This window comes from Belonocnema kinseyi, chromosome 10 (genome assembly GCF_010883055.1).
Source record: "Belonocnema kinseyi isolate 2016_QV_RU_SX_M_011 chromosome 10, B_treatae_v1, whole genome shotgun sequence".
Lineage (NCBI taxonomy): Eukaryota > Metazoa > Arthropoda > Insecta > Hymenoptera > Cynipidae > Belonocnema > Belonocnema kinseyi.
In genome coordinates, this window is record NC_046666.1 from 90117756 (window position 1) to 90143405 (window position 25650).

The 25650-nt window shown below is 33.7% G+C and overlaps 1 protein-coding gene across 2 annotated transcripts in view; it reads right to left on the bottom strand.

Moving 5' to 3' along the window:
* The window catches only part of LOC117181858 (cyclin-dependent kinase 12), a 137723-nt gene that overhangs the window by 39886 nt on the left and 72187 nt on the right, over positions 1–25650 (bottom strand). For both annotated transcript variants that reach the window (XM_033374863.1, XM_033374862.1), the window contains exon 10: positions 11811–11931. In XM_033374863.1, coding sequence (XP_033230754.1) covers positions 11811–11931 — 121 coding nt within the window. The remainder of the gene's footprint in view (positions 1–11810; positions 11932–25650) is intronic.

Here is a 25650-nt window from a genome sequence, read left to right on the forward strand (position 1 = left end):
ATTAGAAGGTTATACTTCAATAAAAGTATCTGGCGCACACAAGATGAGATAGTTTTATTAGTCATTGCCATTATTATGACGATTCCCACACATAGTGCGGCAATTGCATCTACTAGCGAAAGAAAAAATTTCAACTGAAAATTTAAGAAATTTTGATGTAAAAGTATTGTTTGCAATGTAAAAATTCATAATCTTCAGTATTTTTAAATCTAGTTTGTTAATCAAATGTTAATCAAATGTCTTTCCAGAAATCCACTCAGAATTTTTTATGAAATGTTATCCACAATTGGTGAGAAATTTCCTTAACAAATTTATGTTGAATCTAATTTTTTAGGAAAAAATTCAACGTTTTTCTTTTCTTGACCTTTTTCATATCATGCGTTTTTTGGCTTAAAATGTTCATTTTAGTTTATTTTTTCGGATTTTGAAAATGCTCTAACTCTGATCAATTTCTTTTTATAGAAAAAAGTCAAGAGGATAAATTGTTTGAGTTTCTGCGTGCTAATTTTGTTCATAGTTCACAGAATTTTGAAATCTTGAAAAAATGTGGTTTCAAACATTTTGAAAACGTGCTCACATTTTGAATTTTGATCCAAAATAGCTGGGTTGCGAACTTGTTCTTTTTTTTTTAGACCTTAAAAAAGTGTGCCAAAACAGAATTCAATCTGATAAATTTTTCGAAAGTTATCGTGCCTACAGAATACACACTACAGACAGAAACACCTTCGTAAAAATCGTTTTTCTGACTCCGTGGGTCTCAAAACGTCGAGATTCATTTTGTCGGTTTCGACAAAATGAAATTTTACATAAAACCAATACCTTCTCATTAGGGTGGGAATGTAAAAAGACCATTACATACGAAATAGCTCTCACTTCGATTATATGAACAGCAACACATTATTAAATTCAACAAAATTTATTTAAATTGTCGAGCTGGAGGAATATGAAACTTTCAAATATTTTATATTTTAGCTTTACGATTTTTCTCCGTGATAAATTGCAAAATTACCCAAAAACGTGTTTTGTTCGTTAAATCAGATTATGTGGGCGCATAGAAAATTTATAAACACAATTTTATTCATTTAATTATTTTTCTTATTGGATGCGAAAACATTATGTGATATTTCACGCGCATATTGTGTAGACGCGACATTTGTCAATTTGCTATATTTCCCTTCAGCTGAGCAGGTAAGCCGAGAAACATGGTTTGATAAAAATGGTTGAATATTGTCTGTCTCTCTCGTTGCTAAGTTTCTCTTTCTAACAGGTCAAAAATTTTACCAACCGAATCCTACCAATTTTCGGGTATGAGGTTGTCTTCATACTTGCCAGGGGGCACTAGACTGTATTTCCGATTTTCTTTTAGATATCACTGCAGTCATTGCCGTGCTCAGCCAAACTTACCGTTTCGCCTTAAACTATCTTTACTTGTTCAAGCAGTTTTTGTTTCAATAACTAAAAAAAAATGAAATAAAATACAACACACACAATCATGTTTTTGACTGTGTATCGAAAAATAACTGCTTGAGCAGATCAAAATTGTTGAGGCAAATAGAAATTTGTTAAACATTAGAAAAAATGTATCAAAATTATGTGATTATTTAAAAAAAGTAGCATAGGCTATCAATTTGAAAGAATTGGACACCTCTGGTTCAATTTTTAGAAATTTTGAAAATAAACAATAATTGGGGCACTGCGTGGAGGATGATAGACACTCCTCTTAAATCCGTAAAAAAAATTTCAAGTTTTAATGAAACCCTGGAACATGAGTATCAGAGTTAATTTTTAGGTGTGATATCCGCAGAGCTGGGCACAAAGTATGTTAAATACTCGCAACAAATTACATGTATTTCACTTAAATGTAATAGGAATTACATATGAGACAAATTGCGTTTGTTTCCGTTTAATTTAATTATATTACAAATTACTTGTATGTAATTTATATTTTCTGCTAAATACACAAGGTTCAATTAATAATTTATTTCAATTGCACAGTCGAAATAATTTTTATTACTTCAGAATAAATTTGAGCACTAACTTGCCAGAAGTGCTTTAAAAGAGTGTACTGGAGTGGTATAGAATGAGTATGGAGTGGAGTTGGAGTGGATTCGAGTCAAGTGAAGGGGATTAAAACGAAGTTGGTTGGGTTAGAGTGGTATAGCGTTGATTGAAGTGGGGTGGAGCAGAAATGTGAGAAGAAGCAGCATGAGGGCTACGCAGTCAAGTTGTACTATAGTGAAGGCTGTGCAATACAGTTTTTACAGGAATAGGGTAGCGCAGTGCAGTTTTGCGACACTTAGAGATTCTCAGCAGGATGCACAATAGACTCTTACGGCACATAATGGCGCACAGTAATATCCGTGGCATTTCAACTGCGCCGTATTTTTTTCTTAGCACATACGGCTACACAGTGCAGTTCTACATCACTTACACAGTAGGCTTATAAAGTCTATAAGGGAGCGCAATACAGGTTCGTGTTACTCGGGCTGCCCAGTAGTCATTTAACACACGCATCTGAGCAGTCTGCTTATACGATACTACGGATGCGCAGTACTTATCAAGCACATATGGATGCAAAGTAATATCCGTGATGCTTTAAATTTTTTTAGCACATGCAGCTGCCCAGTGCACTTCCTCGATACTTACGGATGCACAGTAGATTTAGCAATTAAGCGTACCTAGTAGACGTCCGTGGTACTTGAACTACACAGTTAAGTTATATGGTATGAACTGGGCAGTGTGTGCTTCAGAATTCTACTGAGCAACCAGAATACCACGGACCTGTACTGTGAACCTGTATGTGCATAATGGGTTTTCTACGCCTCCATGAGTGTCGTAGAACTGCACTGAGTAGCTGCAAGTGCTAAAGAACCCTGCTGCGATGCTGTGGTATCATTTACCCGTACTGTGCACTTTTGTGTACCTTATAGTCCACTGTCCATCCGTAAGTACTGTAAAAGTGCATTGCGCACCTGCATGTGCTAAAGAACTCTAATGCGCAGTTATAATGCCATATGCTTGTACTTCACAAGTTTGTCTACCTTATAATTCTACTGATCACCCACAAATGCCGTGGAATTGCATCACGCAGCCTCATTGTTTACCAATAAGCAGCAAATACTTTTTCTAGGTCAAGTATTCGGAGCATATGAATCACACGAATTTGAAGCCATGACTTATTTTAAATTTGGAGGGATCTATTGAAAGTGCTCATTGTACTATAACCATAAATATTACTATTTCATTTTCGGTTGAAATTGTTTTTTTTTTTTTTAGTTGAAAATTCACGTCCTTTGTTGAGAATTTTTTTCTTTTTGATAGAAAATTAATCTTCTTGGTCAGGGAAAATGAAAAATTCATCAGAACAATGTAGAGATTTTTGAAATGGTATTTTTTTAGATTTTTTTATAAAGAAAATTCTTAATTTGAGTTACGTTTTTTGAGTCGTATATTTTCGTGATTTGTTATAGAAAAATATGATTTTTTATAGATTTTTGTAAAAATACCACTTATTTACATTAAAGCGGGAAAGAAGAATGGAATCTTAAAACTATTTAATAATATCACTTGAGTTTTTTAATTCTGCAAGCAGATCGGTCTTGCTGGAGACTGCTCCTCATCTCAAAATCTCAAATAAACTGTTATTGCAATTTACATCAACAATGGAATTTGATAACATAAATTGAAACGAACACCTACCTGCGGCGCGGCGTCAATTCTCGGAAGGGCTATAGAAGGGAAGGCTATTGAAGAGTTTCACTTTATTTGAAATCTTTGTGAAATCTTTTTCAATCTTCTAATAATTTTGGAAACCGTTTAAAATCATTCATCATTCAATAAGTATTTTGAAATCTTCGAAATATTTTAAAACCTTTGAAAATCTTTTGTAATGTTTTCTAATCTGTTGTTTTAAAAAGCATAGTGATGAAACATACGGGGATGAAGCCTCGTGCAAAAAATTGGAAACAAATATTTCCGATATGACCTCTTATAGAGTGACAAGTGCGCTCACGTGAAATCTAGGGCAACTAAAATCGCAAGCGGCTCGGTACAAATTCCAAAAGGCGTGGTTTCCCACCTTCTGATTAAAAATAGAATAATAATATAATGAGGTAAGTGCAAACGGTCACTTATATTAATAAATGAATAAAAAAAATTCTGTCTCCAAATGCACTAAAAGAAGGGCAATCATTTTTCTAGAAAATGTTTGTGGAAAGTTATTGCACTAATTAAATAATTTGCGCAATAAACTTTGAGGGTAGGTTTTACTCGCGGTTCATCGTAAGTAACTTTCCACAAACATCCACTGCAAAAATTATAGCCCTACTTTTAATGCATTCAGAGATGGAATATTTATATTCACGTATCCATATAAAAAAAAAATTCACTTACCCTATTATATTATTATTACAGGGTGGCCACAAAATTAAATCTTCCAATTTCCCTGACATTTCCCCGACTTTTCCCTGAAATTTAAACGAACTTATCTGACAGGCAAATATTACAAAAGGGAATAAGGTTTTAACAATATGCCAAGTAAAATGGTGAAGCAAGCCAGAAAAATGGTCTTTACATGGCAGTATGTTCATATTCATATTTATTAAAATCCCAGCAGTTTTTACACCAATTACAGGATTTTTTTTAGCTTTGATATATGCTTAAAGTATATTATTGTCTACATATCACTCTTAAAATTCAGTCAGATTACAGTATTTATTTTTCCTTTATTTTCTACTTAGTATACATTTTATTGCAATTGCGTTGAAATTACTCATTGTAGAGTTAAACAAATCAAATGATTCAGCGAGTCTTGCAGAGATCATATATCAACCTACACATATCCTATGCGTGAGAGTAATAAGTGTTACTTGCCTTATCAATTTTAGTATAGAAAGGCTCTTGACATTGTGTATCAACCTAAGGGACTCGAAAATGAATTCTATCGAGTAGAATTGGACAGTTCATTTTACCTTTTAATATTTTGAATATCATTTTTAGGTATTCAAGTGGTCTTCTACTTTCCAATAGCATTATATTAAAATGTGTATGAAGTGTTAGGTATGAGCTACCTCTTTCAGGATAAATACCCTTCCCCTTAAAGACCAAATATCTCAAAAATCTTTTTTAATCTTTTCAAGTGTCTCAGCGTGTGATACAAATATTAACATTTCCCTTCCCTTAAAACTCTTACACGTCATGTACAAATATCCAAGCATTTTTCTGGCTTGTCTACTCACTATTTGAATATGATCCTTAAATCTTAATTGCCAGTTAAAACTTATTCCTGGATCGCACGTGCATTCTAGTCTACTTAATTGGGCGTTATTGATTTCGTAATTAAGTTTCATGGATTCACAGTTCTACAATATTTAACCACTGAAATTTTTTCTAAGTGTCAGCTCATTCTTCATACACCATTCATACAAATTTTCCAGATCATTCTCCCTGCCGATGAAAACGCACGGAAAAAGCAAAGAAAAAGCACTGGCCAGTGCGTACTCAGTGCTGTTTTTCAGCACTACCTATACGGCTAGTTTTTTATACCTGATTTCCCCTTCAAGTGTCCATTTCAAATTTTAAAAGGTTATTTTCACCCAATAAATCTAGTCTGTGAGGTCTTTGAAAAGGTGTGTTAGTAGTGTATACCATAGTGTTAGTGAAAATCGATGTGCCTATGCCAATGCCTTGCGAAACTCCTGATTTAAGCTGATAAATTTCAAGAGAGTGACCTGCGAACTGAATATCGTGATTCCTATTTCTTAGAAAATTCTTAATAAGTATAACAAGATTAGACGGTAGATTAAGGCCATTTAATTTTATTAATAATAGACTGTGGTTCACTTTCGTCAAAATCCTTTGAGAAATCGAAATAGACTACATCAACTTGCTCCCCACTTTTTAGCGCTTCCGAGGTATACTCCGTGAATTTACTCAAATCTGTAAATGTAGATTTTCTCGGTAAGAAACCGTGCCCAGCAGAATTTAATGATGGTTCTAGATATCAAGTAATAGTATCAGCTAAATACATCTAGAATATTTTGAAAAAATTGTTTACAATTGAAATAGGACGACGTTTTTAGGTCAGATCTGCCCCCCCCCCCCCTAAAAACTGGACACACTTTGGATTCTTTCCATTGCGATGGATAAATTCTACTCTTGAGAGCAATATTATCTTCATCTTCCACATAAAAGCTCTCAAAGTATTCTGCAAATGCCTCAACTATCTCGCCCTCTTCATACAATTTTGAGCCCTCATACATCATGATTCCAGGAATCCTAGTTTCATTTGTTAACTTTAAGACTATGTTCCAAATCTTCTCAGGATTACCCTGTGGAGAGTTTTTTGCATCTGCTAAGTAATTTTTATGATCGTCTTTGGCCATTTTTGAGCGATTGTGCAAATTTCATTGCGAGACTTTGTAGCAGAAGCCCATTTGTTTATTTTACCTCGAAATTTCGATTTGATTTTTAAATATTTTTTTAAATTATTATAAAACCAGACACGATAATGATTGGCAGAGGAATTATATTTTCGAATAAGAATAGTTTAGCACACTTCCTTTAGTATTACGTCATAAAGATATGTGCACGGATCTTCCGAATCATTCATCTTATACATCTCATTCCAATTAATATGAGCTAAGTTTAAGTATAGACACAAATATTCTCCTTTTTTAAATCAAATCTGTTTTGACAATCTATCTTAAACTTACAAAGTGCATCTTTTGTCACGCAGTTACAATCTGTAAGTAAAGTTGGATGGTGCTCATCCTCATTCACTGTACTCTCTAAAGTGTTTTTTAATGTTGACATAGTATTCGCAAAAACTAAGTCTAAACATCTATTTTAATGAATAGAAGTTTTCAGACATTTTTGTAGAAACAATATTCCTGCTAGGACAATGATTTGTCAAACTAATCAATGATATTTCTATTGACTTCAATTGTGTATTTTTTGCTATAATAGATCCCCCACCACTTCTCCCAATTCTGTCATCTCTGTAGCAAGTATATTTATTTCGAATAGTTCTGTGGATTAAACCCTTGGGGTCAACCAAATTTCTGTTCATAAAATTAGGTAAAGTTGTTAGTATCTGAAGACAAACGAATCTTCTCCATCTTTGTTACATTCCCCCTTACATTCTGATAGTAAATACTTAGCTTATCTCTCGCTCCGCATTCTTCTCTTCCACCAGTTTTCTTCTTGTCTTCTTTTCTGATTATGACAGGTACTCGTTGCCGATATGCGATTTAAGTATCCGCTTCTCATCTTAACATTCTCTTGGTCAAATCCTGGTGTAGATTCAGAAGTTCCTTTTTCTGATTTTTTTTCTGTCTGGAGTGCATCTGATTCCCTTTAGAATCCCCATTCTCTGGCCCTTCAATACCGTATATATCGCTTCGTATAGGTTTCTCGTCTGCATCTCCGTGTCTAAGATTAACTTTATTGTCCTCGGATTCGTCCTGTTCTGTAATATTTTGCTAATTCTGTAGAATAGTTTACCTTCCAGCACAAACTCAGAGTCAAAACATTTCATAATTTTCCAAAAGTTTGTAGACTCACTCATCTTATTTGCAGTGTCCCTTTTCTCCCCATCAACTTCTGCCATACCGAAAATTATGTTAATTCTCCCATCAATGACCTTGTAGCCTTTTTTAATATTATCAATCATATGTTTCACTTCCTAAAAGCCTTTATCCACTGCCTGCCCTCGACTGTTTATTTTGTCTTCTAAAAACAACTTCTATGTTGTCACTTTTCGTCGAATTCGCAGGTGAATTTGCACAAGCACGACCGAAAATAAAACAGTATCTTCGTCTAAGAAAACATACACACACAGGTTGGTTATGTGCCAGTGTTCCAACCAACACACACGTCTCTCACTGAACCATCAATTCACCGAATAAAATTCAATCGCTCTTTATCAATGTACTTCACAATTCTGTTACGGTCTATTATACAATTTAAAACCCTTTAATGCTAGGAACTTCACTACTACAACCATACAGCGCCCAATCACTAATACATTATAACATTGTCCACGTTCTAATATGTTATAATATTTTGAGGATAGAAACGCACTAACCACACCTTCATGAATCCCACTCAAGAATAAGGTCCGTATCCATCCTTAATTATCCAAATCACTTTACAGAGACTCATAGCACATCCTCCACAAACTCAGTATCGATATATCCGAAAAATTAGCCAACAGCAAAATTAATTATATGCGACGCGACGCAGTTCTTTTCACAAGCCGCCATATAGAAAATATATGGATTAATTAAGTAAAGGACATGTACCCAAACTATCAACAAATAAATAACTACAAATAAAAAACTAAGAATCGAATTCTATTTTTAAAGACTGTAAATTGAAGAAAAATATTTATATTGATATTAGGAAGTGCTTACAAAATAATATTAAAGCATATCAATTTTTATTTTCCCTGACACCTACTTCTTTTCCCCGACATTTCCTTTACTTCCCTGATAAAATCCTCCCCCGTCCCCTCTAGCATTTCCCTGACATGTGTCCACCCTGTATTACATTTTTTTGAAAAAAGACCTCCTTCGTTCCGCTTGGAATCGAACTACAGAACTTCCGATTTCCGGTCGGGTGGTTTTCCTTTAAGCTACCAGAAAGATTTAAAAAAAGAATCCTTTTTAAGAAACACACGCAAGGTTTTGTCAGATGTTAGGTATTAATGGAAGTCCAACTTGTTAAGGAATCTGTATTATCTTCAAAGAGATGGTAACCACAGATCAGTGTAGATAACTTTTCACCCACCGTGAAAATAGAAAACATGACTATTGATCTACGTTTACTCCTCAAATAACAGAAATTCTTAACGTCTTTTCGGACTAGATTGAGCTATAAATTAATTTTTTTTAATATTGATGTATGTTGTATAAATAATGTATTCTATTTTTTAATTGGAATTCGTTGACACATGATTGACATGGCTTTGTCAGCCCATAATGTCAGTGCTACCATACTACCGATTTCAAAGTTCAATACATTTTCGAAAACTTAATATTTTAAAGTCCCTAGAAAGTACCCCAAATCGAACTGGACCGAATGTCAGATTTTCTACCGAAAGTTCCTATGCTGGCTCAACTGAATTGAAATTGAAAATTTCAACAAATAATTATTATAATTTGTTATTTGAATATCAGAATGTTAAAGTCTGTTAATTTCAATGTATACAAAAATTGGTAAAGTCTACAAAAAATGCCCAGAAATCGCTTTATTCTGTAATGAGTAAGAAATAAATGACATCTTGATAAATAAAAAACTTGTGTGCCCTACCGAAAGAAATCTCTGAGTTTTCTTTAGCGAAATAGCTTGGCCCATTTGAGTCTATAAACAAAGTCGATTTGAAACAAAATAGTCTCTGAGATTTTTTGAGAGATTTGGGTCATTTTCAAGATCCTTTTAGTGGTCGTTTTAAGAGTGGTGCGATGGTAATATAATGTTCCCTTTGTATTCGTCACGTACCGGGCGGGCAGAGTTATTTACAGTAGTTGGTCGTAGCTAAACCGCTCTCCCTTTTTCAACTTCTCTTCAAATTATTATCACTTTTTTTTTAATTAATGAATTTTCTCATTATACTTATTTATAATTATAACTTATATACTGATATACAATTTTCTAGTTGAATTAAAAAATGTTGTCTTTTTTGGCGTATCTCATTCCATTTACGAGAAACGTTCTATTAATTCCAATTTTAAGCATTAAAAAAAAGTTAGATATCTGAAGTCATCCAAACCCGTAGATTCCGAATTATTATGTTTTAGGCTGTTAACTATGAAATTAAAAAAATTCTACTTCTAAATTTTATTCCTAAAGCTTAACAAAGGACCCTTGAGTGTCGGCTACTCTATTGGGATAGCCCCTCTGCTTGTTATTTATGATCGTATTCTTATTTCAATTTCGGAAAGGATATTTTAAAGCCTTCAGACCATTTAAACGAGCTTCCTGGACCTTTAAAAATATCTACCTGAGTGCCTGCGGAGAATTTCTCTGAGCTTCTTTGACCTAAAGAAATTTTAGTATATACTCAAAGATTCTTTTCGGTAGAGTGTAGCAATATTTCTTCTGAACGAGATGTTTCTTTCATATACGACTAAAAACTTCTAATTACTTTTCACATTTGAATGACGTAGCGGTTAAAGAAAATTTATTCAAAGTTTTCTTGAAAATTCAAGGAGAATCCCAGGTTTTCCAGGTTCAAAAAAACTCAAGGAGAATTTCAGGTTTTTATGAGCACTAGACACACTGATAGTGTACCTTCATGTGCCCCATAAGCCTTTTTCGCATCCTTAAGTGTCGTAGAAGTTCACTGCACAGCTGCATTTGTTAACGAACTCTACTGCGCAACCTGAGTAACATGGAATTGTACTTCGCACTTTTATGTGCCGTATCAGTCTACTGCGCAACCCCAGGTAAAGCAGAAATTTTCTCCGGAATTCTATTTACAACATAAATGTACTGCGCAACCGAATGTACGATAGAAGTCAACTGCGCATCCATAAGCGTCGTACATCACTGCGCAGCCTTATGTACTTCATAATCGTACTACGCATACGAGAGCCATGATACTGATATGCATGTTCCATTGAAGACTACTGCACATCTCTAAGTACTGTACAACTTCTCTGCGCCGCTAATTCTACTGCGCAGCCCTATACATCAGATGAATGTAATGCGCAGCCTTAAGCTTAGGAGAAGTGTGCAGCGTTGCATCATGCACGATATAAGTATACTGCACAGAGCATTAACTGCTGAACTCTAAAGCGCAGTCCTCCACCCCACCTCTTAACTCTTCTCGTCAAACTAACTTAGAAATAATTGAAATTACTCTGGATGTATAATTGAAATAAATTTGTGATTCGACCTCTTGTATCTGGCAGAAAATACAAATTACATACGAGTAATTGGTAATTTTGATCATTTACAATAGATAATTCACAAAACCTTTAAATTGAATTCAAATACAAATTGAAATATTAATTTTTTGTTTTGTGGCTTAGGGGTCCGAAAATGATGAAGAAGATTCATATTTCTATCGCAAAACGCCACGAACAACATATTGAAATACACTTAATTTCTTCTCAACACACTTGAATTACTTTTTTCGCCAATGAATGCCTAGCTCTGGATATCTCCAACACCTCCTATGATTTTTATTAGAAATGCATTATGTTTTTTATTAAAAACTCCCTTTATTTATATTATATCATTAAATTCTTTCACTGAAGTTCGCCGCACTGGAAGAATAAGGAATTTAATATAAAAGAATAATGTTCACTTTTACTTTGAAATCTGGAATCTTCAATGATATTACAGTGAAGATCTGAGACTCGGCCGGTCCTGGGATTGGAGGAGGTTGGGATTAACCATACAGAGGGCCATTTCGTAGAAAATGTTTTTGTTTGTTCACGCCTGAGCGACCGACGCTCACCCCGCACAGCTCCATTCACTCCTACTTTTGGCGCGGCGTAAATTCTCGGAAGAACTATATCGGAGGGCTCTATCTCAGAGTTTCACTGTATTTGGAAACCTTTTTAACAGGCAATTCTACTTGTTAAAAATGCCCACCTTTCTAATATTCTCGGAATGTCTTATTTCTGGTTTGCATATTGAGCTTCAGGAGATAAAAATAAGTTTGAAAATGTATATTATGTTAGTTTAACGGAAATTTTCTTAATACTTGTGAGTCCCTTTATATTTAATAAAAGAATTTTTTAGGATTATAGGTTTTGAAGATCCGGGCTCTACTCACGAGTACCGAACGTACGACTCACCTATTGCCGGTGGATTCAATACTGGTAGATGAGATTCGAGCTGTCCACTTAATCTGGTGTTTGCTGCTAAACGAAGCTCTGTGTGTAGTTCTCCTAAAAGCTGCACCACTTTCGGATCCGTCTAAAAATTAATTTCATATTTCTATCAAATTATAATAATAAACCCAGTCCGTGAGTAATGGGGTAAAAACTAGGCTTACCCCAATATGTCAAATTAGGCACATTGCTCTCATTAGATCACTTGATTACACTTACAAAAATGCGACCGTGACTGATAATATAAACCGGGACAGTACCGTGCAGACTGTTTAAAATAAAAATTCAACTCAAACAAAAAATGTCTTCGACATATTGGGCTGTAACCAACTTAAGTCTGAGACTTTAAATAATATATAATATATAATATACGTAATATATAATAATAATAGCTCTAAGAAAGCATCTAGATGTGACTGTTCTCACATCCAACGCTCGCGGCCGTTGTTTAAGTAAGGAAGCGGTAAGAGAAGAGCTCCAAACTACCCCATGCTTGTAATTGTGTACCCACAACCCCATCGCAGGAGGTTTTAAGCATCCTATTAAATTAACTTATAACATTCTCATATCATCAGTCACTGGATTTAGTCCGTGGTTATGATGTAAAACGGGGTTCACTCGAGTAAAAGTTTGAAAACAATATGGCTGATGACTCGAAGCAACAAAAAGAACGACAAATAATAAATTGAACTAGGAATCAAGCATACCATTATTTGCATATAAATCACAAGTGTTTTCAATTTCTACACGTTGAGAATATATTTGACATTTAGCGCATAAGAAATTTCCAATTTCTTGGATTTTTTTTAATAGTTATACAAAACATGGTCAAAACCTAAAAAATAGTATATAGTGATATCATTTTTTACATTTATTTTAGTGAGTGAGTATTAAAAAAGAACGTTCAAAAAGTATTTGCGTACGCCCAGATGAAAAGGGTCCTAATGGCGGTTTCTAGTTTAGAAGATATTCATTTTTTCTTTAGTCAATGTCTGATATAACCCTTTCAGGTTTGAGTGATGAATGTTACTCTGACTAATCGTGAATATATTGATACTATACTATGTTCAAAATGGCTATTTTGATGTTTTGATACGGGACAAATGTGCGAAGTAGATGACTCGAAACGAGTGGCAAGGGTGAGAATCACACGAGTCGAGAATCATATGAGGCGTTCTCTCGAAGAACGACCTAAGTGCAATTTGATCGTTTGGAGAAAAAACGATTTGAAAATTCAACATTGTACTACTCATCGTTAAATATAATTAATTCATTTTTTGTTGATTTATTGTAGACATATACTGTCGAACAAAGGATTTAAAGCATAAAATCTTCAAATAAAAAATTTTGAACAATATTTTTAGTAAGAGATTATGCAAAAGCACTTAGGTAGTTTTTCGGGAGAACTACTAAAAATATGTTTTATAGCTATAAAAACACGAGAAAAAGTTAATACTAAGAGATAAGTATTTATTTGATTTAATGATATAAAAAACAAATAAATGTTATTTTTTATTATTTGTTTATTCCCACCTGTCTCGTTGTGATTTTCTTTGCAAAACAATGGGTGCTGCTAGATGTTGAAGTTGTGGTAGAATTAGCAGTCGTAAGTCGCTTGAAGTCGTTCTTCGAGCGACCGCCTCATATACACTGAAAATTTTTTGGGCGAGCTGCTCGCCCACGTGGTGGAGCTGGAACACCAAATGCGTCGCGCGTTGCTCGCCTGCAACTTGGTACATATTCTTTCTCATATTTGGAACGCTGTGTTCCCACATTGGAACAGCTGTAGTCCCAACAGTATTGGTACAGTAACGCTCCCTTTAGGAGGGAGCACGGAATCCTCACGCCGAGTTTCGTGGGGAGTTATACATATAGTTTATACTCGTGGGGCCATTTCATTCTCTTTTGCGGGACTGCTGCGTTCCCAACACACGGGAAAGGATCTGCTCGCACGTTTGGTACTATAGCTTACTTAAATGTGATCTGCCCACTGCACCAAGTGTCGTGGTGGCGCTGCGTTGCCACTAAGAAGACAGCTGCTTGCTCAAAAAATTTTCAGTGTACGTTTACGCGTCTAACATACCATATTTTGGACTGACCATGGTAAGTTCGTTTGCAAAAATAGCTCGAATACAAGTTCTACGACAAACTACTTACGGGGTCCAGGGCAGGAAACCTGGTGGGGTTCAAGGTAAAACATCAGCGGGAGCCGCGGTACGCAGGCTCCGTCAAGGCGTTTGGAGGTCGGAGCCTCCAATTAAAGGAAACAACCAAATATGAATTACCTTCTGAATAGATACAAAAAAATAAGTATTCGCGAGACTTGATAAAAATAGGTGTGCCGTTCACTTGTACTCATTTTAGCACGTCAGAGTGAAAGAGCAACAGACAGAAAGTTTGTGCGTAAAGGAAATACCTAAGGATTTAAAAAGAATATGCAATTTGTTCCAAAATTGTAGATTTTCGAACAAATAAAGTATTTTAAAAGTTGAAATAACTAGCAGTATTTATTGCCGTTTTTGTTACGCGGAATAATTATACAAATTGAATGACAGTAATGTCACTAATTGAATGCTAGTGGAAATTTTATTTTAATAATAGTAAATTTTACTACTCCAAAAAGTGGAAAAATTTAATTCTAATATTTTCAGACTGAAATCATTTTCACCCATTCAAAAAGTAAAAATTTCACATTTCACACTTAGGGAGTAAAATCATGAAGATATGAAATGCAGCAATCCTTATTACTATAGTAGTTTTATTCATATTACAGTGAAACTCTTCTATAGCACCGATTTTGAGACTGACGGTGGGTGGGAACTAATTCATTGTAGTGACAACCGCAGTTCCCGCACATATTGTTATTACGTATACAGAAGTTGATATTCGATATTAATGGTTTAGTTCAAACTTCTTCGGCGCTCTCATTCTTAGTGTTAATATTTTCCCCTGGACTCAGGACTACAGAAAACTGTTGGCTCTGTATTAGGATCTGAAGTCCTGGGTGCGCAGCTGTCATGAACTCGTGAAACCAGGTTGAATTTTTAAGTTGCATTTTAAATTGAACTTAAAAAAAATTTTACTATTGTTTTTACCATTTAAAACAATAAGTTAATACAAAGAATAAAAAATTATTAGAAACTAAGTTTTACGTATAGAATTTTTATCGTATTCACTGAAAAAACCACATTTTCTGTTAAAACTGTTTTTTTTTCAAGAAAATAATTATTTTTATAATATCGTATAAATTTCAACACAACATAAGCTAAGATAAAATTTATTTAATGGATGTAGCAAAATATTTGGTTTAAAATATGCAAAAAATATGAATTATGGACGACCTGAAATGAAATATGAAACCTAAGGTAACTTTCAGTTTATAATTTTTAACATTCTCATCCTAATGAAAAGGTATTGGGTTTATGTGAAAAATAACTTTCGCGGATTCCATCAAATATCGACGTTTTGAGACCCCCAGGGTCAGAAAAAATAGTTTTTACGTCGGTGTCTGTCTGTCGTCGTTGTTGCCGTTGTTCTCGTTGTAGTCTGTAAACACGGTAACATTTGAAGAAATTATTCGATTGGGTTCCTCTTTGATACACTTCATAAGGATATATAAAAAAGAAGAAAGAGTCGTTAGCCAGATTTTTTTCAAGAAATTTAAAAAAGTTAGAGCACCCTACCGAAAAGAATCTCTGAGTATATTCTAAAAAGTCTCTAGGGTCAGAGAAGCTCAGAGAAATTCTCCGTAGGCACTCAGGTAGATATATTTTAAGGTCCAGATAGTTCTTTTAAATGTTTTAAAGGCTTTAAAATTTCCTTTCCGTAATTGAAATAGAAATGCGATCATAAATAACAAGCAGAGAGGCTGAAATTGAAATAAGAATTCGATCATAAATGACAAGCAGAGAGGCTATATCAATAGAGTTAGCCGACACTCTAGGGTCCTTTGTTAAGCTTTCGGATTAAAATTTAGTAGATTTTCTTAATTTCAGAGTTAACAGTCTAAAACATAATAATGCGCAATCTACGGGTTTCGATGATTTCAGATATCTAACTTTTTTTTAAATGCTTAAAATTGGAATTAATACAACGTTTCTCGTAAATGGAATGAGTTACGCCAAAAAAGACAACATTTTTTAATTCAACTAGAAAATTTTATATTAGTATATAAGTTATAATTATAAATAAGTATAATGAGAAAATTCATTAATTAAAAAAAAGTGTTAATAATTTGAAGAGAAATTTAAAAAGAAAGAGCGGATCAGCCACGGCCAACTACTATAAATAACTCTGCCCGTCCGGTACGTGACGAATACAAAAGGAACATTATATTACCGTCGCACCACTCATAAAAGGATCACTAAAAGGATCTTGAAAAGGACCCAAATCTCTCAGACTATTTCCGAGACTATATTGTTTCAAATCGACTCTGTTTATAGACCTAAATGGGCCAGGCTATTTCGCTAGAGAAAAAATAGTAGATAAAAATACGAACAATTTATCCCCATTAGTTTTTTTGATCAAATAAAAATGAAAAAAGTTATAGCATTTTCTAAATCCGAAAACTCAAACGAAAATTAACATTTGAAGCCAAACAAAGCGTGATATGGGAAAAAGTAAAAAAAAAAAAGGAAAACGTTAATTTTCCAAGGCCATACAAAGTTGTATAAATAACTTTTTAAATTTTGCTAACAAAAAATAGAAAATTCAAATTTTTATCGCAAAAAAAAACTGATAAAAAAGAATTAATTCCATTTTTTGGAAAACAAAGCAAGATACGAAAAGAGATAGATTGACAAAAATTGTGCACCCAAAAAAGAATATCAAATTTTTCAAGAACTACTTTTTTTTGAGTGATAAGTTGTTTTTGTTTCATTTTTAAAAATAACATTGAAAATAAAAACATTATACTTAAATACAACGATACAAGCTAAGAGAATAAGCGAGATAAAATTTATTCAACCAAAAAAGTTTTACAAATTTGTTACGAATATAAAAATATAACAAGATTGAATATAATGATAAAAACAAGGCAATAAGAATAAGACTGTTTCAATTTCCATGCATACCCTACTGATAGAAATCTCAGACTATATGCTAAAGATTCTCAAGGCTCCGAGAAGCTCTTGAGAAATTCTCCGCATGCACTCAGGTAGATATATTTAAATGCTTTGAAGGCTTTAAAATGTCCTTTCTTAATTGAAAAAATACGATCATAAATGACAAGCAGATTTTTTAAATTTCATATTTAACAGCCTAAAACATAAAAACATAATAATTCGGAATCTACGGGTTCCGATGATTTTATATATCTAACTTTTTTTTAAATGCTTAAAATTGTAATTAATCCAACATTTCTCGTAAATGGAATGAGATACGCCAAAAAAGACAAAATTTTTGAATTCAACTAGAAAATTGTATATTAGTATACAAGTTATAATTATAAATAAGTATAATGAGAAAATACACCGATTAAAAAAAAGGTGTTAATAATTTGAAGAGAAATTAAAAAAGGGAGATCCGGGTTCAGGATGGCCAACTACTGTAAATAACTCTGCCCGGCCGGTACGTGACGAATACAAAAGGAACCTTAGAATAATGTGAAATTTCTATCGGTAGGGTATTATGAATTGTAATGATATAAATATATTAAAATTATACATGTTTCAGTGCAGTCAAGAATAAAATTTACCGCAAAAGAAGAAACAAATATTAAATTAATCATGATAAATACACAATCGCAAAATTACAGTTGTTGATTCTTTGATCTTTAATTTTGAAAGGTCTCCGCACGAAAGTGGGAGAAATGCAAAGACCGATCGCGAATGTGCGAATGCACGAATCTGAGAAAAAATATAATGTCCGAGCGCGTAGCGCGAGGTAAGTAAAAATGTGAGCGCGAGATAAATACATCATCGAGCGCGAAGCGTGAGCAACCCACAATCACGCGCCCTTCGCGCCCTCACACTCGCGAGCCGCGCGCACAGCGGGCAGATTTTTTTAGATATTAAATATTTAATTTATAAATTAATAACAATTTATTTTAAGGTCACTTTTATGTCAGGGTAACTTAATTGAAGCTTATAAGGTGTTGAAACATATATAACTTACTGAAATAAATTTTTTTTTTACAACAACAGTTTTAACATAAAACGTGTTTTTTCGCTGTATAAGATGAAAATTCCACATGTAACACTTAGTTTCTGATACATGTTCATTGTTTTCATCCACTTATTATTTTAAGCTATGCAAAATAATAAAAAATTGCTTTTAAGCATAAATTAAAATGCACCTTAAAAATCCTACCTGTTTTCGCTAGTTCACATTTTGGCCACATTGAAAAAATAGATGTATTGCAGGGCAGCGGATCCTAATCCTTTATGTCCCGGAATTTAGATCTGCAAACTTATTTTTTTCAAAAAAGGAAAGCTGTGCTAAATTGTGCTAGACTTCTACCCATTTTTGCCGTAAACGGTTTTTCTAAATCCAAAATTACGGGCACAATTTTTGAAAAACGTTTTTTTTTTGCTTGATTCGCAATTTCTTACTAGAGCAGAAAGAAAGGTTGTGCTAGGCGGCTCGGAGTATAAAAGTATAAAAAATTTTGTGCATGAAAGAAAAATTCAAATCCCTAACCGCTCTATGAAAAAAAAAAATAAAAAGCAAAAAATTTTCTACTTCGAAAAATTTTGAAAAAATAAAACTTATCTTAAAATCTGCTCGACAAATGTAGTCTTTTTTATCTTTAACAAAATTACGGGAGATTAACAGTTCTTACATTAAAACTCAAAATGTTAAATTCAAAAAAGAAAAGATACAAAAATAATCACATTTCGAAAAACTAAAACTTGTGCTAAGTTGTACCGGGCCAATGCAGTCTTCATTCCCTCTGACAAAATTACAGAAGATCAGTAGTTCTCATATTAAAATTCAAATGTGAAACTCAAAAAATATACAAGACCCGAAAATAATGAAATTTCTAAAAACTGAAACGTATGCTGAGTTGTGCTCGACCAATGCAGTCTTTAATCCCCCTAACAAAGTTACGTAAGAACAACAGTTGTCATGTTAAAACCCAGAAGTCAAACTCAAAAAACATTTAAGACCAAAAAATAATCCAAAATCCCTCTGTCAAAATTACGTAATATTAGTAGTTGTCATATTAAAACTCAAATTGTGAAACTCCAAAAAAAATAGAAAGCCCAAAAATAATTAAATTTCGAAAAACGAAAACTTGTGCTGAGTTGTGCTTCACAAATGGAGTTATGAAAAATTGTGCACGAGACCATCTGTGTACGCGGGTAGCCACGGGTACAAATATGCACATTGTTGGCCACAGAGCATAGATGGTACCCTAGCGAGGGATGGGGACAACTTTGCACATCAAATTTGCACGTGCCCAACTGTGCACATCGATGGCCAGATGGACAACCATGCACGTGGAAATTTCGATGTGCACAGTTGTCCAAGTACCATCTGTGCACCTGCAAAGTTTTCCAAGGGACAACTGTGCACGTTTAAATTTTGACGTGCACTATTTTTTAAACTTTTATGATTTTTAGAGTTTTAATATAAGAACTGTTGATCTCACATAATTTTGTTAGAGGGAATAAAGACTGCATTTGTCGAGCACAACTCAGCAAAAGTTTTATTTTTTGCGAAATTTTACTATTTTTGAATCTTTCATGTTTTTTGAGTTCCACATTTGAGTTTTACTGTGAAAACTATTGATCTTACGTAATTTTGTCGAGGGGAATAAAAATTGCATTTGTCAAACACAACTCAGTACAAGTTTTATTTTTTCGGAATTTGACTATTTTTGGATTTTGTATGTTTTTTGAGTTTAACATTTTGAGTTTTAATATTAGAACTTTTTATCTCACGTAACTTTGTTAGAGGGAATAAAGACTGCATTTGTAGAGCACAACTCAGTACAAGTTTTATTTTTTCGAATTTTGAATATTTATGGATTTTGGATTTATGGATTTTTGATTTTTTTTTAAAGAGCGGTTTGGTTTTTATAATTTTTCTTTCCTGCACAAAATTGCGTATACTTCTCACTTTGCCTTGAACTAATCACGCAACATTTGATTATTATTTCGGAAATGTGAAATTCCTTGGCAGCCGGCTGAGACGACGAATGTCCCAGCAAGCTTTTAGGAAACTCTGTTACACAATTAAATTTCAACAACAGCTCCTAACTAACCTTAAAAAATTCAGACTGCAACAGAACGCTATTTTAACTATGGTTAAATACCCATTTACAAGTCAATGAGTTCAGTTCAGTTGAATTTCAGCGTGCCAGCCGCGACCTTCGATGAATCGATACATTGATAAATCGAGACGGCTGACCCCTTCGCTCACGGCGAGCTCCTAGTCAGTACCAAACCAGTCACCACCTGGTAAAGGGGACGCTCCGACTAGCGATCACTTACCGAATTTCCTGTTGTGCGTCGAGGACATTAATTGTTGGTGTGTGAAGACCGACTAATAAACCATGACTTATTCTTCTGAAACCCTGACTTACTAATTTTGCGCAATCCTAACCTCGACTTATGAAACACCTGTTTCCGTTCAAAAAGAAAAAGGACTTCGACTTATTTAACTTTGCCCAGAGTGTCAGTGAAATAAAAGAAATTCGGAAATTAACTACGGATTAAGATGAGGAAGTCTCCGGCTATAGCCAACCTAGCGATTGGTCTTTCTGCTCTTCAAGCTTCTGTAAGTTTGGTATTCTCCTCTCTCTTGGTCCTCTATCTAGAGGATCTGAGAATTTCCCCTCTTATTTATTAGCCTTCTTTCTTTACTTCTTCTTGCTCTTTTTACTACTTCTTTTGCTTCTATCTTAAGTCTTTTAGTACTTTCCTCTGTTTCTCATTTCTCGGTCCTCTGTCAAGAGGATCGGGAATTTTCCTCCTACGTCTCGGTCCTCTGTATAGAGGAACTGGGAATTTCCTTTTTAATTGCTAGTTTTCTGTTTTTTACCTCTTACTACTCTTTTTTACAATCTCTTGTTACTTCTATCTTATGTCTGATTACTTTCCTCCTCTTCTCATATCTCTGTCCTCTGTAGAGAGGATCTGGGATCCTGTTTGTTTTAATTTATTCTTCTCGTTTCTCTGACAAGAGGTTCGGGTTCTTTCATCCTACGCCTCGATCTTCTGTGAAGAGGATCTGGGAATTTTGTCTTCTTAGTTGTCTGTCCTCTGTAGAGAGGATCTGGGATCATATTTTTCTTTTACTACGCTTTAAGTCCTCTGCCAACGACGGTGAAGTCGTTGCTTTGAACGACGATGCCCTTTCGTCGTTTCAAACGCTAATTTTTCTCTTCGTGAATGATTAAAAAGTAACCATCGCTATAAATAAGTAGAGGAGAGTACCCAAATATGAGATACCAACTCTGGCATGATTGTCGGAATTCTATGTACTGAATTTAAAAGTAATATAGGTCATTTTAAAGGAAATTTAGTTTGTCATAAGGAGCCCAGGAAACAGCTAATAAAATGCAAAATAAAGTCTTATTTTTAATGAAAAACTTAATTCTATGTTTTAGTTATTTAGTTTTTGCAGTAATCACAAACACTTTTGTAACCAATTTCCCCCGCGCAGCCAGTGTTATAAAAACCACAGGTATCTCATATTATGAGAACCACACCGTGCAACTATACACTTACTATGCCTGACCTGTACAATGAAAAATTTCAACGCTATCGATATTTTCCTACTTACTACCGGCGAGAAAATTCGAGTCCTCTGGCTTTGACGTTGAATAAGTATGTGAAGAAAAAATGGTAGGTTAATGAAAAAGGTCTCATTTTAAAGGTGCAAATTTTGTGCGTTAATCAGCCGAAAAGTAATATTCCAAAAAATTATTTGTAGCTTATAGATCTGAAAATCTGATGAAAAGTAAGGAAATTTGATAGCTTTTAAAAACAGTGAACTTTGAAGCATAGTTTTTTATAGAAAACATAATAGGGAAAATCTGAAAAAATTCAAGGTGGTACATTACAAATTTCTGAACAGATTGCCGTCGAAAAATTTACAAAATATAAATAATTGTTCGTTTTTTGTGAATAAATATGCGAGCGCACTATCTTCAGTTCTAATGAAGATAATGAAATGATTTAAAATGTAGGTAGTTAGTTGAACTATCTGTAATAATTTACAATTTGAAGGAAGTATGTGCTTCTTGTGGTCCCCTGAAAAAACGGCACCACGCTAGGCTCTCGCACTTGCTTCGCTATATAAAAAACTGACTTCAAATATCGCAATTTGTACGAAGACAACAAGAAGCACATACTTCCTTCAAATTGTAAATTATTACAGATAGCTCAACTAACTACCTCCAATTTAAATCACTTCATTATCTTCATTAGAACTGAAGATAGTGCGGTCGCATATTTATTCAGAAAAAACAAACAATTATTTATATTTTGCAAATTTTTCGACGGAAATCTTTTCAGAAATGTTTAATGTACCACCATGAATTTTTTCATTTATTTTTCCTATTATTTTTTCAATAAAAAACTATGCTTCAAAGTTCACTGTTTTTAAAAAATATCAAATTTCCTCATTTATCATCGTATTTTCAGATCTGTAAGCTACAAATAATTTTTTGGAATATTACTTTTCGGTTTTAACGTACAACATTTGCACCTTTAAAGCGATACCTCTTCTATTATTCTACCTTTTTTTCTTCACATAATTATTCAACGTCAAAGCCAGAGGACTCGAATTTTCTCGCCGATGGTAGTTAATCAATCCCCATCACTCCAGGCAAACTTTACTGCTAAATACATATTTAATGAATAATAAATAGGGCTTAAAGAATTCCTTTCCAAGAACTCGACCACCATCGACTTCATAAAAAGTTCGCCCTATAATCTTTAGAAGCCCAATGAAAAATGGACTATACCGCAAAATTACATCTTTCTTCAAGGGCTACAAGTTAATGATAGAACCAACAGAGTGGGTCTCTTAGTTTAGCTGATACCCCGCTTTCTCATATTACGAGAATATCTCATATTCGAGTACTCTCCTCTATTTATCTAAAAAATAATTCAAAAGCTTAGCTTTTTTATTCTTCTATACATTTTTATAATTTCCAATATCACCAATTTTTCAATCGTCAATTTCCGCATTCGTAAATGACGATTATTAACAATCTCCATAATTTGTACGCTTCAATCGTAGATTTTCATATTGAAAGTTTACGATTGAAAACGATTGCCACGATTTGGATATTTGAATCGTAGATTTTCGTATTGAAAATTTACAACTATAAACGATTTTATGATTTGGACGCTTTAATCGTAGATTTTCGTATTGAAGTTTACGATTGAAGTCGTAAACTTAAGGTCTGATCGTAAAATACGAAGATTCACGATTGACATGTCTAGCACTGTAATCGTTTTTAATGGTATCCGAACGTGAATCAATTGTATACTAAAATTCTGGGTTAATTTAAAGGTTCATAAGAACAAAAATTGATAAATTTGCATTTTTTTAAGGTCACATGTATATTTGGAGTGAAAATGTTGCAACGAGAAGAGCCCTAGAAATCTGATCGTGTTTGCTAGTTAATATCCAAAAAGCCATTCAGCCGTGGACCAAACAAATTATCATGTATTCCGACTTAGCAGGCGGGCTAAATCGGAATATCAATATAACGCGTTTTCTAAAGAAATGTCTTCAGATAAGTGAATTGGTGTCAATTACTCAAAAATGCTTCTTGTCTGGCCATAGCTACAACAATTACGATGGTTGTTTCGGAGATATTTAGAGATCGAGCAAACTTCACGCGATTGTTTACTATCCAGATCATTGGATTCAGATCATTTCTGATGCACGAAAGAAAAAAAATTCCAGGTCACAAAAATGACAAGCGAAAACTTCGTTTCCGCACTGGAGCTACAAAAAGGCATAGTCAATCGAAAAATGACTATAACAAAAGAAAAAATAAATTGGTTTAATGCACGATCTTTTGATTATCGCAAAAATCAACTTTTTCCTATCTTCATGCAATATGCTGATCAAACAGATCGAGAAGTAAATATCAAACAGAGGAACATTGGTGAAGAACAATTCAATAACCTTCACATACCCCTACTGTATCCTCAAGGAAATCCTATAACGAAAGCGAAGTACGATGATTTACAGCAATTGAGGGTACCGCCTTCATTCTCGGGGTCAGAAAATCGAATTTTTTTTTATTATCTTATTCAAACATTCCCTGAAAATTTCAATTCTCTACACGTAAGTACATGGTTTTTTTGTCGGTTATTCATAATACCCTCGCCATAATTCGGTCCCCCTCGGCTTACTATCTGACTACCTGCTTGAAGAGTCAAAAGGGATTTTTTATAGACCTGACATAACTAAATAAGGTGAGAAGGTATTACACACGAAAAATTGTTTCACAAAACTTAAACGCATTTTTCTTCAAACAGTGTTTTTACGATTGGCGGGTATTGTAACTCAAAAAGTATTCAACCGATCGGTCTTAAATTTTAATATGTTTTTCTATACGTCAATAGCTATAACTTAGACTATTATAAAGAAGATTGATAAAGATCTTCTTTAATTTTCATCTTGATTTTCAACTGAAAAAAATTAGATTTTTGAAAAATAAAATCCTAAGGTCCGCATATTTGTAAATTATTGACCTACATAAATGATCGTAGTCTATTCCCTAGCCAAACATGTACTCTATTGAATCCCGTTTGATTTTTTGGTTTCAGACGTTGCAGTCACTTGCAATCATGCCCGCCATAACAAAAGAGGACTTTTCATTGACCACAAGAAACAGATATAAAATGTTGATAAAGAAATTTTGTAAACATTTTTTCTTGTTTTTGAAGTTTTAAATTACATGCAAGAAAATATCCAAACCTATGAAGTCGATTTTTGTTCATTTATCAGCCCATTAAACATCGAAAAAATTAGAAATCGAGAAAGGGGGAAGGGACATTAAACATTTTACGAAAATTTGAGCAACGATAGTGATACGAACGATTACGGAATCGCAAGCGGCGAAAGCGACGATGAATAATATACATATTTTTTCAGAGCAAAGATTGGTTCTTTTGAATCTAAAAGTATTTCACATTTCAAATAATATCGATGGCTAATAACTGCGATTCAAATAAATGTATAAAAAAATGTGACAAATGTTAGTAGATATCATTTTTAATATTTGAGGAATGATTTACTTATAAACGCACGAGCTCTTTTTTCTCATCAAGGGCATGTGACACAGCTAAATACCTATATTACCGACCTAACTTTATCAGTTCACTGAATCTTTTTTTGAACCTAAGAACTTTTTTTGTAAATGAAATATCGAGCTGAAACTTTGGAAAATGTATTAGAGTACAATAAAGTACGTTTAGGTACTGCATTTTGGTAGGAACTTCACTGAAATATATTTTATCTTCTTTCTGAACCTCGGCATTTTTTTAACGTTCGAACTTTTTTTATACATAAAATATCGGTCTCAAACTTTGAGAAATGCAAGAGCCGAAAGAAAATTACGTTTAAGTACAAATTTTAACAATAAAAGATGTAAAAAAAATACATTTCAACTATCAATTCCATCGGCATCAGCCGGTAACGTTGTACATGAAAATACGAACCCTGGCGGCCACTAGATGAGGCTCTAGAGGATTCGTATTTTCGTGTACAACGTTACCGGCTGATCCCGATGGAATTGATAGTTGAACATTTTTTTTACATCTTTTATTATTAAGCTTTGTACTTAAACGTAGTTTTCTTTCGGCTCTTGCATTTTTCAAAGTTTGAG